The sequence below is a fragment of the Nicotiana tabacum genome, chromosome 10 (genome assembly GCF_000715075.1).
Source record: "Nicotiana tabacum cultivar K326 chromosome 10, ASM71507v2, whole genome shotgun sequence".
In the NCBI taxonomy this organism is placed as follows: domain Eukaryota; kingdom Viridiplantae; phylum Streptophyta; class Magnoliopsida; order Solanales; family Solanaceae; genus Nicotiana; species Nicotiana tabacum.
In genome coordinates this window covers 40,874,798-40,888,697 of record NC_134089.1, presented here as the reverse complement: position 1 = coordinate 40,888,697, position 13,900 = coordinate 40,874,798, and the positions used below count along the sequence as shown (strand labels likewise).

General features: G+C 36.0%; 2 protein-coding genes across 3 annotated transcripts; one reads left to right on the top strand and one right to left on the bottom strand.

The window, feature by feature from the left end:
- The first annotated feature begins 3,433 nt into the window (after window positions 1-3,433).
- On the top strand, window positions 3,434-8,704 carry LOC107826076 (transcription factor bHLH140). Of its 2 annotated transcripts, none has more exons than XM_016653020.2 (6): window positions 3,434-3,720; window positions 3,814-3,932; window positions 4,904-5,814; window positions 6,506-7,133; window positions 7,222-7,392; window positions 8,203-8,704. In XM_016653020.2, the coding sequence occupies exons 1-6, from the start codon at window positions 3,681-3,683 to the stop codon at window positions 8,530-8,532; spliced, it is 2,199 nt and encodes a 732-aa protein (XP_016508506.1). In that variant the 5' UTR covers window positions 3,434-3,680; the 3' UTR covers window positions 8,533-8,704. The 2 variants fall into 2 exon arrangements, with proteins under 2 accessions (XP_016508506.1, XP_016508508.1); XM_016653022.2 differs by having other exon boundaries at window positions 3,444-3,720; window positions 3,819-3,932.
- Window positions 8,705-9,246: 542 nt separating this feature from the next.
- Window positions 9,247-12,559, bottom strand: LOC107826075 (pyruvate decarboxylase 1-like). Its single transcript, XM_016653018.2, is given in 7 exon segments — window positions 9,247-9,605; window positions 9,711-9,899; window positions 9,992-10,109; window positions 10,209-10,859; window positions 11,384-11,547; window positions 11,932-12,358; window positions 12,360-12,559. Coding segments are annotated over 7 exon segments (1,878 nt in total). The 5' UTR covers window positions 12,518-12,559; the 3' UTR covers window positions 9,247-9,434.
- Between the last annotated feature and the right edge of the window lie 1,341 nt (window positions 12,560-13,900).

The following is a 13,900-nucleotide window of genomic DNA, read 5'->3' as shown; positions in this document are numbered from 1 at the left end:
TCAGAATCAAAGCACTTGGCTAGGAGCCGTTCTCGTTCGCTTCAATATTAAAAAAAATAAGGAATTAGAAAGTTGGTTCGATGAATATTTTTAGCACGTTTTGATCAAAATAACTCAAATCATTTCACCTCTACCTTAAACTTTACACGGACGAAAGTGAAAAAGAGATGCATTATCTATGTCATGCAAGGTCCTATCCATTCTAGAGAAATGAAATAGAATTGGTTAACTGCTAATCTATCCTGAACCAAAATGGGTAAAACTTATTTGTGTAAAAGCCTGATATAACAACTTTTGGATGAAAATATCAAGAGAAATACTAGAGGTAGCGATTTAACGAAATATTTTATTCAACTTATTGAAATGCCGCTATTTTCTTTCTTCTTTTAGCCAGAAAAAAAAAAGAGCTGATGGCATAGTGTTGATCGACGAGACGTGAGGAGGGGTTAACATGAGGTTGGAGATTTGGAGACATGATCCTGGAATTTAAAGGTTTCAAGTTGAGCATGACTAAAACAGAATACTTGGAGTGCAAATTCAATGACGGAACTCATGAAGCGGACGTGGGTGTGAAGTTGGATACTCAAGTTATCCCAACAGCGGTAGCTTAAATTATCCCGGTTCTATAATCCAAGGTAACGAGGAGATTAATGAGGATGTCACATACCATATTGGACCGAGATAGATGAAATGGAGGCTCGCATCCGGTGTTCTAGGTGATAAGAATGTGCCACTAAGGCTTAAAGGTAAATTCAACAAGGTAGTGGTTAGATCAACTATATTGTATTGGGCGGAGTCCTGGGTAGTCAAGAACTCTCATGTCCAGAAGATGAAAAAACTCGCATGTCCCATGCTGAGATTGATATGTGGCATACAAGGAGAGATAAAATTAGGAATAAAATTATTCGGGACAAAGTGAGAGTGGCCCATGTAGAGGACAAGATGCGGGAGATGAGGCTGAGATGGTTCAGGCACATTAAGAGGAGAAGCATTGATACTCCTGTTAGGAGGCGTGAGAGATTGGTCATGGCGGGTTTGAGAAGAGACAGAGGTAGGCCAAAGAAGTGCCGAGGAAAGGTGATTCGGCAAGTCATGGCACTACTTCAGCTTACTGGATATGACCCTTGATAGGAAAGTGTGGAGCTCAAAATTAGGGTAGACGGTTAGTAGGTAGTAGAAATTTTTTGCCTTTTCTTACCACTAGTATTAGTAGCTCTCTTGTATTTTCATATTCTTAAATCTTCATTACGTCATGTTATTTTGTTCGCTTCAATTATCATATTTTTCTATTATTACTGTTTGGTACTACTTCTTCTGTTCTTTTTTTTTTCATTTCTTTTTCTTCTTCTTTCTTCTCACCTCTTTTTGAGTCGAGGGTCTATCGGAAACAACCTCTCTACCTTCTCTAGGTATGAATAAGGTTTGCGTACACAATATTCTCCCTATACCCCACATATGAAATTAAACTGGATTTTTATTTGTTGTTGTTGTTATTGTTATTATCGTCATTGTTGTCTTCCTTTAGCAGGAAAAAGGGGGGTGGGGGTGGGGGTGGGAAATCCTATTCCTTCAAATCCTTCTTCTTCCCTTCCAAATCTGAATAAATTGAAAATTTCGCAAAAGAGGTGCAATGGCGACTGTACTTAGTACTAGGGGTACGATGTCAAAGGTTCGATTCAGTCGGTTATTTTATAAAATTTATATCATACTAATTTTTCGGTTATTCTATTATATATAACCAAAATTAGACTTTTTGAAACCGTCCCAATCATGTCGGTTTCTCTTTGGTATGGTACAGTTCAGTTAATGTTTTGGTAATTTCTTTTAAATATCATGTAAAAGTCACTAGTAGAAGTAGAATGCAATAACATAGTACTTTTATAAGACTTGGCAAAACTCTCTAGACATTTTTACAATTTAAAAGATGATGAATTAAGAAAACATGAAAGATGGCTAAAGTATAGATTCATCAACTATTCTACAACAATGTAAAAGAAGCTAAATAAATACCAAAGATATTAACCAAGTTGGGACTCAAGAATAAAGTCTATAGAAGATTAAATATTCAAAAAGATAAATCTAAATCATACGAAAGGAAACATATTCAATACATTGTAATTCGCTACTCATAATCGCTACAATACCTTGTGTCTTGCTAGTGAATATGCTGGAAATAATTTAGTTGCAATAGGAGTAGTATGATCGGTTTGGAAATTAGGATTTTGAGTTTAATTATTTGTTGGCTCATAACTGTTTCATAATTCCAACGCCCAAGAAAAAAATTTAATGCTTTATTATTTTAAAACTTAATATATAAATATATTTTTCATATTATAAATTTATTCGGTACGATTTGGTATTGTTTCGGTTTATTTTCATAAAATAAAAAACCTACCCTAATTATCTGTACGGTTATAGATTTATATAAAACTACGATTTTTATTAAAAAAAACCTAAAAATCGATTTGATACGATACAGTTCGGTCGGTTTAGTCGATTTTTAAATATTCAATGGCTACTGTACTTAGTACAATTTTCATAAGGTTCATAAATAAGAATCCACTTTGCCGTATGTTTTGGTTATTTTTTTTCATCCTAGTAATCCAATATTTTATTGTGCGTGTAGTAAGAAGATTGAAAACATTTTCCCTTATTATATGTACTTTTGATTAGAGGTGCATGCTTATTAACATCGTTTTGTGACAAATGTGTTGCTACAAAATTATCGTTTCAGGCTAAGAATAATCAGAACGGATATTTTTGCAAAACTGGTTATCAGCTCCACATTAAATAGTATATAGTACATGAAATTAGAAGAATTATAAAATAAAAAATTGGTAATTGAAGAATTATAAAATTTGCAGATACAGCTATATTAATCCAAAGCATCATATTCATTTTCGCCTACGGAATATTTCCACTTGACTCATTCTTTCATCATTTTGATGTCATCAATTTTAAGTAAGAAAAGAGGCCTCAAATTTTTCATACACGGAATTATCAAACAATTAATCCAGCATGTTCCATAAGGATGGCATTTTTTTTCTGTTGCCTGTTGAGGATTAATTAATATGTTCTAAATTGTTTGATTTTTTCTTTTATCAGATGTCAATTTAACCAATTTCCTTAGCCAATTAACGTCTAATTCATTTTCAGATTAATGTTAGAAACAGAAAAAGAGTACTCTAATTTTGTCTTATAAAAAATGAGGAATTAATTAATTAAAAATGTTAATGAGGATTCATAGAGATGATCTCAGTTTGTTAAAAATTTAGGCATAATAAAAGTAATTATTGTTGTTATAGAATTCACTTAATTTAAAAGGTAAACAGAAAGGTATTTAACAAAGAAAATAAGAGAGATGAAGGAGAAAAGAAGAGGGGGGTCAATTTGAAAAAATATTAAAACCAAAACCGAATTTTTTAGCAGTTCCAATTCCTGTGTAGAAGTTCCTTAATAAGTGTCTAGAGTAAGATGCGAGGAAGAAGTTTTATTTTGTGACCTCAATCTCATAATTTCTGGGTCCACAAAAAAAAAATTGCTTAGTCAGTTGAGACACAAAATAAAATTTTCCAGATTCGAACCTGAAAAGCTCCGAACCTCTCCCAAAAGCATGTAAAACGATCCCAATCCCTCATTTAGTGCGAGAAACAACTTACTTTTTGCGCCTCCTAATAACCATGGAAGCAATGAAGATTGATCCTGAAACTAATTCAAAAGGTAATTCTTGTTTTAACGTTAATCTTTTGCTCAATTTGTTCATTCTTTTATAAAATAGAAAAATCATTTTTTTGATTAATTGATTGAAATTAGGGAAGGATGAAGCGAAACCCATATTGGTAATATTGATGGGTGCTCCAGGAAGTGGTAAGTCTACATTTTGTGACCTTGTAATGCGAGTCTCTACCCGCCCTTGGGTTCGTATTTGCCAGGTTAGTTCTACTCGTTTTGTTTCTTTGTATGTATGTTGCAAATATGGGTCTACATGATGGAATGGTTGAATGGGGTACTTTGACTATGATGTTTTACTGTCCCAAAAAGATAGTAGTAACAATTTTACTGTTGGGGTGTCGAACAATTTTTCAACAATAACAACCCGATATAATCCCACAGGTGGGGTCGGGTAGGTTAGTGTGCATGCAGACCTAACCCTTACCAAGGGGTAGAGAGGCTGTTTTTGATAGACCTTGACTATGATGTTTTCAAATATTTTAAATGTATCTGGATATAAAAGTTTGTAAGCTGAACTCCCAAACGTGTAAATTTTGTTTCAATAATCAGAAATTATGCCTGAATTTCACCAGGGAAATTTAATGAGTTGATCTCTACTACACTGAACTCCGCCATTTTTTTGGGCCGAAGAGGATATATTTGCTGCTTGTTATACAACATTCATGCTTGTTTTGATTTTTGGGAAACTACAGTTTGTTCTGTAAGAAGACTGGAGTAGAAAGTTTCAAGGGAAATTAAAAAGGTTGCTTTTTATATAGGTACTGGGGTAGTGCACATGGTTCATATATTCAATAAATATGTAGGTGCTAATTTTATGGGAATTGGCATTTGATTCAATTTCACCTGCCTTAGAGTAAGCGAGGGTACTGCCAGTTTCCTTTACACTCCTCTTCCAAAGTCCCTCATCTCTTGTACTAGAAAGAGAAAATGAAGTGTTCTTTTATAGTTTTTCAGTCTGCACGGAGTAGCTTAGTGTCGCATTTCATTTATGTATACGACAAGTTTCGGTTTTTTGCTTATTATTAGGATTTGAAGCATGTTTATCTATATTCTCTGCTGAACTTATCAGCACCTCACAGATTATTAGATGGAATACTATGTCAAAACATGTTACCATTAGAAAGAGAAGGTCTCACTTTAGAAGATTAACAAGTTCTATTTGCTATTGTAGGATACCATTGGGAATGGTAAGGCTGGGACAAAGAACCAATGCTTGACAGGGGCAGCTAGTGCACTAAAAGAAGGCAAAAGTGTATTTATAGATAGATGCAACTTGGATAGAGAACAGCGGGCCGATTTTGTGAAGCTTGTTGGTCCACAAGTTGAGAAGCACGCCGTGGTACTTGATCTTCCAGCTAAGCTTTGTATTTCTCGGTCGGTTAAGAGGACGGGGCATGAAGGAAATTTGCAGGGTGGGAAGGCTGCTGCAGTTGTGAATAGGATGCTGCAAAAGAAAGAGTTGCCTAAGCTGAATGAAGGATATGCTCGAATTACGGTTTGCCAAGATGAAAAAGATGTTCAAGCTGCAATCAATACGTACACTGCACTTGGTCCATCGGATAAACTTCCACCAGGCTTTTTCGGGCAGAAGAACTCAGATGCCAAAGTCCAACTTGGTATAATGAAGTTCCTCAAAAAAAAGGATCCTCCTGGATGTTCTGATACTGTGTCGAATGTCTCTCCAGAGAACATTCAATCTCATGCAACCAAGGAAAGGGACTCCAACCAAGTAGTAGAGAGCCATGAAGAACCTAAAATGGCATCTGCTGGCAGTAACATATCTTTAGAAAATATCCCCACACTTGCATTTCCATCTATTTCTACAGCAGATTTCCATTTCAATCTTGATAAAGCATCAGATATAATAGTTGAAAAGGTGGAAGAATATGTAAATAAGCTTGGAAATGCTAGGCTTGTCTTGGTGGATTTGTCTCAGAATTCAAAAATACTGTCCCTTGTCAAGGCTAAAGCTGCAGAGAAGAACATCGACTCCAAAAAGTTTCTTACATTTGCGGGGAATATAACTAAACTATACTCGGAAGGAGGTTTGCACTGCACCGCAATTGCTAATGCCACTAATTGGTAAATCTCTGCTCCATTATACTGTACTAGTAAAAACGAGAAAATTGATTTGACTCTGCGAGAGCCTTACCAGAAACTTCTCTTTTTCTTTCTGTTTGCATGTTCTGTGGTAGAAGCTTTGTTTAATGAAAAATAAAGTTGGTGAGGGAAAGCAAGTGGTAATACATTAATTTCATTTGAACGCCCGCCTTTTTATGGCGGCTCCAAAGTTTACCTGTAAGTCAGATGTAATTGAAACTATTGCAAAATTTTCAGTACTTTCAAGAACTATTCTTTCAAGAAAAAAAAAGGTAGATTAATGGCATGTTAAACAAATGGAACAATGTGTAGTCTTGTGCCTAAACTAGCCTTCTTTTGCCAGAGCTGCAATGTGGAGGGAGAGATATTTCTAGCAGAAATCTACTTTCGTGATTCATGAATCAATGTGGTACACATGAGTGGTTTTGATGATGATGCGTGCATGTAGAGCCATTAAATAGCAGGGTGCTAAAATAATCTTGCAGATATTTCCATTTTCTAGTGATGTCCAGCAGGTCCTCGATACCAATTTAGTTGTACGCTCACCCACTCGTAATATAATACTCCGTCGACACATATTGTCTCTGTTTTTACTGAAGCGTAATATTATCTTGCCAAGATATTATGTGTTGTTGCTTGATTTGCTTGTCATCTAAAAGCCAACTTTTCTCAGGCGACTAAAACCAGGAGGTGGAGGTGTAAATGCTGCTATATTTAGTGCAGCTGGTCCTGCCCTTGAAACTGCAACCAAAGCTACAGCTGGATCCCTTAGTCCTGGAAAAGCTATTGTTGTCCCTCTTCCTTCATCTTCTCCCTTGTTTAGTAGGGAAGGGGTTACTCATGTCATACATGTCCTTGGACCAAATATGAATCCCCAGAGACCAAACCATCTCAACAATGACTATGTCAAGGGCTGTCAAATACTCCGGGAAGCTTACTCAGCACTTTTTGATGGTTTTGCTTCTATAGTTAGGACTCAAGGAGAACCGTCTAAGGATAATTTTGAAAAAGAACTGAAAAGAGAACCTCAACCAGAGCAAGGTTCTACAAATGGTGATCAGAAAGCCAAGCGGGAAGCTGCCCCTGAAGTTGACATGAACAAGAAGTACAAAAGCTTTGTGAAAGAACTTGGACCCAATGTTGGAAGTTCTGGAGATGGAAATACTGGTGAACAGACAAGAAAGGCATGGGGCTCATGGGCTCAAGCTCTTTACGACACTGCAATGCATCCTGAGAGGCATAAGAATATAATAATAGAGAAGTCAGATGATGTTGTTGTACTGAATGATCTTTATCCAAAGGTAATCTTCCTATCTCAATGCCCCTCCCCCTCCCCCCGTTTGGCATTTCTCCCTTGTGAATTTGACAAATATATGTATTCTCTTGCAGGCTCAGAAACACCTCTTAGTGTTGGCACGCGTTGAAGGTCTTGATCGTCTTGCAGATGTTCAGAAAGAGCACCTCACATTATTAAAGACAATGCACGGTGTTGGCTTGAAGTGGGCTGAAATGTTTCTATCGGAAAACAATTCATTAATATTCCGCCTTGGATATCATTCGGTACGTTGAACCATCTCCAGTTCTTGTGCTTGCAGGAATCATAAGAGATAAGAAACGCAGATAGGCGTACCATTTTCTGTTTACGCTCTATCTAGGAAAAAAATTTGCAATGCAAGTAAAAACTAATGATTTACAACTTATCTTGTTTGAAATACTATAATGCTGTGGAAGCTTAGGTCAGCAAAAGAAAATACGACCTATGTTTTTTGTGCTTTTCTAGCCACTGATTTTACCTTCAAGTTCTCTATTAAAAATATGTTTACAGGAGTTTGTTAAGTTTTATTTCTGTGGATTAGAAGTTCACCAGTCACCAGTCCACTAAGAATCTGGTAGTTTAAATGGAATGAGGTGGTTTTGATGCATCTAATCAGTGGTGATTATATAACAGGGGCCAAGTCGACATGTCTGAAATGGTAGAATTGTATAAACAGCACTAGTTTCTGTTTATATTGGTTGGTGTGGTACATACGTCGAGAGTGTGTATTAGGTTTTGGATTTTTCAGTGGGGATTCTTCCACCTTCTTATTTACCCAAGCCATGTCATCAAGCCCCTCCTAGGCGGATTCAGAACTTAAATTTGATGGGTTCAACCTTTAGATTCTTACCATTGAGCTCGTTGTATATTTGAAAGTATGGGTTCCGTCGAAAATATTAGGGTTCAGTTGAACCCAATAATTGTAAATTAAAGTTCAGTTCAACCCCAATCATCTGTTTCTCTTCTTGGATCTCTTCCTCAGATCGAGTCAAAATGCTCGTCTCTTTTTTCTTCTACATCTCCTATTATTTAATTTGCTGAACTTTTGTGTGTAGGTTCCTTCAATGCGTCAACTGCATCTTCATGTGATAAGCCAAGACTTTGATTCAAAACATCTGAAGAATAAGAAGCACTGGAATTCATTCAACTCGCCCTTCTTCCGGGATTCAGTTGATGTAATAGATGAAGTTAGCCAAAATGGGAGGGCCACTTTAAAGGATGAGAATTTCCTTTCCATGGAGCTAAGGTGCCATCGATGTCGAAGTGCACATCCAAACATTCCTCGTCTTAAGGCACATATTAGTTCTTGTCAAGCTTCCTTTCCTGCATTTCTGCTGCAAAATGGTCGTCTAGTTTTGTTAGAAGGTAAAGATGCAGATCATTGAGTTTAGACACTAAGATTGAGCTGTGTTGTATTGAGATAGCATATGTATATACAATTTGAGGAAAAAGTTTATGCTGTTAGGAGGATTATATGAACAATTTCAGTCGGTCTATGTTCCTGGTGACTTGAAAATGTCCTTTAACAGCAATATTCACTTTGGATTAGAGATGGTCTAATATACGATTGATTTTGTTGTTTTCTTTATTATTTTTTATAAATCAGCATTGGTGACTTAAAAATGAAAAACTTCCCCATTATGTCATTAACCGAAATAGGATCCAAGATCTCAAATAAAAAATTCGTGTCAAATTGACTGAAACTGGAGAATTCATTCACAAGTATCATGATGGAACCAAGAATTATGGTACCAAATATAAAGTCATTACAGTTTATCATCCATGTGAAATTGGTCAGCTGAGAGTGACTTCCACCACTCCACGTGATTGGATTGAAAAAAGCAACATATTTTCCTTGACTGGTGGAAACAACCACCGGCAAATGCTAATTTCTCTTTTTTGTTTCTTCTTTTTTATAAGAGAACGCTAAGTTAATCAAACTCCCGCCGTTTCCTCTGGATGTCTAAGTGGAGAAAACTAGAGAAACGGACCCATTATTTACTTAGTTTTGTACCCAATGGCCTTTATAGATTTCTCAATTATCAAAAATAAGTTTTTGTGATCCATCACTTCCGAAAAACTAAGTCAAAAGAGTTCCATAGGAAAAAGCCATTATATAAACAAGCTAACAAAAGAAAAGGACAAAATTACAAATGCACCATTACAAGCAATACATAGTGGAATACCCCCTGAGGAAACTAGGAACTCAGAAATTAAACATGGCAACATTAGTGGCAACATTTTTGTAGCAAACCAGGTAAGTACATATTTTGAACAACTAGAGATTTTACTGTGGGTTTGGTGGACGACTATTAGCTGCTGAGACCCTTGAACCCCATTCAAGCAGTTCTTTGCTAGTGTCATCTTTATGGACAATCACTTCAATGAGGCATAGGCAGTCTTTCTTGGCTCCATTTGCTGTTTCAATTGCTTCCACTAGCTCCTCTTCACAACGAACCTATGTAGAATAGCGACATGCAATAGTTTCCGTTATATGAATACTTTTAGTTCAACATCTGAGTAAAATCAAAAGCGATGATTGAAATTTTGATGTTTAACTCACCTTGGTTGTCCAACATTTTCCATCTCCATTATGGATTGCATCGACTAATCCGGTGTAATTCCAATTCTTGATCACATTGTAAGGTCCATCATGGATCTCAACTTCAATTGTGTAGCCACCATTGTTTATCAAGAAGATAATGGTTCTTTGTCCACACCTCAGCATCGTTGAAATATCCTGAGCAGTCACCTGCATGTATTTTGCCATTTTGTTGGATTAGACACACGGGGAAACATCAACAACTCATTCTCCTTCATTCAATTCAAACAGAGTCTATTTGCCTGAAAGCTACCGTCACCGATGCAAGCAATCACCCGCTTTTCAGGTGCAGCTTGTGCGTAACCAAGAGTTGCACCGACAGACCAACCGATGGATCCATACTGCATTTGGAACTCATACCTGAAAGACAGCGAAGAACAACAGAAGTTATTATTATGATCATGGAACTCAATACCAAATGGCAGTCATTTTACAGATTTCTATTGATTTGATGCTCACCCACATCCTTGTGGCAATTTCAGCTTCTGGCAATTGAACCACGAGTCCCCCGTCTCAGCAATCACAGCACTGTCGCCAGACAACATATTCTGAATGTGTTGAAATAGAACATTAACCCTTAATGCCTCCTTAGGCTCACATTTAAGAGGATGTCCCTCAGGAACATAAATCCTATGGTAATTCTCAAAAGCAGTCGGATTATGCTTTAATCTCTTTGCTAATGCAGCAAGGAAATCCCTCATCAGAACACAACCAAACGCTGGTCCATTCCCAATAGTCACACGATCAGGCTGGACAATGATCGCTTTCTCTTTCTTGAGAAGCAGAGAATAACCAACAGAGCTATAGTCATTAAAAATAGGTCCAGCAAACAAGTATGCATCAGCAGATTCCACGATTTCAGCACAGAAGGCTGTGCTCACTGCACCCCAGTAAGTCCCAATGAAATGTGAATGGTGTTCGGGAAACAACCCTTTAGCAGATGGCATCACTGCGACAGCATAACCACAGGCATCAGACAACTCAACAAAAGCATCAGATGCCTTTGCAACCCGCATTTTTGGCCCTCCAACAAGTACTGGCTTTACTGCTTTGTTCAAGAACTCAGCCGCTGCCTCCACTGCTGCTTCCAAACCCATCATATTACTCAGTCTACAAACAGGAAGAGACACCAAAGTAAGCAACCCAGAGAGATACACAGAGGCAGATCCTGCATATAAGGAGAGTGGATAAACATGCATCAACTATTTCATTTCGTTGTTCATTCTGTGATCGATCAATCTATCACTCAATCAAAAGCTGCTCTGCTCTATCAATGTCTGATTTTGGGTTGTCTAATCACACTCGATATTATGTATCTGCTTATCATTTCCAGGCTCAGTAGTTTTGTACTAGGTTGTTTCAGACATTTTCTTGGAAATGAAGAGCTGGACCTTACATATCAATCTAATTTTTTTTATATAAAATAAAAATAAATATATATGATAAGAGACGCATCCACCACCTTTAAATCTTGGATCCATGAACGACTAAGAGCATTGACAACACACTAAATATTTCAATACAATTCAACAGAAAGAACAGATTTCATCTATATACGACTTCAACATGAAAAAACAGAGTACATAATCAGTCTTTTGAGTATAACCGAAAGCTCAAGACTATATATATATTACCTGGGAGAGAGGGCAAATGGAACTGGTTCACGACTGAAAGTAGGGTGTGGAATCCCCGGCAGATTACAGCCTATGCTTATATACACCGGCTTACTCTCTTTCAAAGCTGTAGATACAGCAGTGTCAATCAGTTCATGTGCATCCTCTAAATTATTCACCACAGCCTGCAAAAACCCAAAACCCAACAAACATTTTACACAAAATTTCGTACAAATACAAAATACAATCTCTATGCTACGATTGAAAGATGATGTTTTCTACAAAAATAAGTTTTTCGTCCACCAAAGAAAAAAAAATGACTTCCCTTACTTTCGGGCTGAAAATACTCAAAATATTTCATCAAAATACTATCCAATTTTGCTAATATTATTATCATCATTAATACCAAATGTTTCTCCAACCGAACACTAGAAAAAAAATTCTTCCAGGAAAATAGTTTTGAGAATACCAGTCATTTTCAGGAAAAATGACTTTCATCGTACCAAATACCCCTCAATTGTAGTGTCGCAAAAACATAAAACGGGACAAATAAGAACAGTAATACAGACCTGGTAACAAGTGACAGTTTGAAAGCAACGAAGCTCCTGACTAAAATCCTGCAACCCAATAGTATGATGTAAAATCCTGTTGGTTCCATAATCATTCGAATTAGGTCCCCCAACAATACATATCAACGGTAAATTCTCACTATAAGCACCCGCTATAGCATTCAAAACACTTAATCCCCCAACAGTAAACGTAACAACACACGCACCCACACCACGTGCTCTAGCATAACCGTCAGCGGCATAACCAGCATTAAGTTCATTACAACAACCTACGAGGTTAAGTTCAGGTTCAGATACGAGGTGGTCTAAAAGTGTTAAGTTGAAGTCGCCGGGAACGGAGAAAACGTCGGTGACGCCGATTTGGACTAAACGGCGTGCGAGGTGACGGCCTAGAGTTGAGTCTGGGGAATTGAACGGAACGGTGTTAAGTTTGGATTGTAACGGCGTTTTGGGCTGGTAAGTTGGCTACTACGTTGTTTAAAGGTTTACACGTGTCGATTGCACCGACCTTGAAATCCATTGAAGGTGATGATGAAGGTTTGCTGATTACTCTGTTTTTGTTTTTTTGTTCTGTGAGTGAGAGCATGAGAGAGTCGAGAAGATTTATATAGTGTTTGGATTAACAAGAAAACATGGGGCGGATTTGCGTTTTTAAATTTTAAGTTTGTTGGTTTTCTTGTTTTAGCCTCTCTCTTTTTCCTTTTTCTTGCGAGGAGGGGAGTGAGGGGTGGGACCGTATATATTTTTTATATAGAATTAATTTTCTTAAAATAATATTGAAAAGGTGTATTTAAGTTACAAAATAAAATTAGTAAATAATTGTAAGTTAATAATATTCATGTTTAAGGGTTTAGATCTGCTCTAATGGTTCCTCCAATTTGTTCTAGTAATTACTTCTTTGTACAAAAATATTATAGGATACTGCTTGATTAAATGGTATAATGATCGTTCAACTTTACATAAAAGTTGTGTGTGATAGTTTATCAATAACTAAAAATTCTTTACCCGCATTTATTTATTTTTGGAAAATACTAAAACTTTTATCATGTTGCCTTAGGAATCACATAGGAATTTTATTTAAAATAAATCTTGCCTTACCCATGTATAAGGTGGGTATTAAATATTTATAGATTGACTAGTAAGATGAATGCATTTTCCATAAGTTTAATGTTTTCAACTTTGCTATGAAAACCATGGTCCTATATAGTATTCAATCATATTATATATATGCTTAGGCATATATTTCATGGACACTTTAATAATACTAACCTTCATATAATACTACTAACTTCTAACAAATACTTTTAAAATATATATGCAGCAAAAATATAATTTAATTATTCATTATACGATTAAATATGCTTGAATATTCTCGGTTCATTTATTTATATGGTGGATTTGTACACTTGTGCAAGACTTTTTTGGAGCTTTTTGTACTAAATTATATCTAATTTCAAAAAACTCGAAGCTCTACATTACGCCAGAAAAGAAAATATACAGAAATATTATATTCTCCAAACGTGAACCTTTTTGTTAATAAGGAAACTTGATCCTGAATATCTACAAACAAATGGTTGCTACCGAATTTAAACTAATATGTGGTAAATAATGCCATATAAAATAATGATTCATGGTTAATTGGTCAAACAAACTCACGTTGCAATTTTTCAAAATTCCAAATATTAGCACAAGTAATATGAGAGGAAATATAATTATGTTGTATAGTTTAAATAGCGAAATGAATTATATAAGGTAAATCTTATTCGAATTTAAAGTCCTAAATTTTATGACTTGTTACTTAGTTCAAATAAGGAAAATTTTAATAATCAGAATGTTAGTCGATTTCAAAGTCCAATATATTAGAAAAATATAAATTACAACTTTGTCTAATATAAAATATGTATTTAAGGATAAAAAAGGTGAACGACTCTAAGGGTTTTCGTGCTTTTAAAATAGTATAGACTAGTCA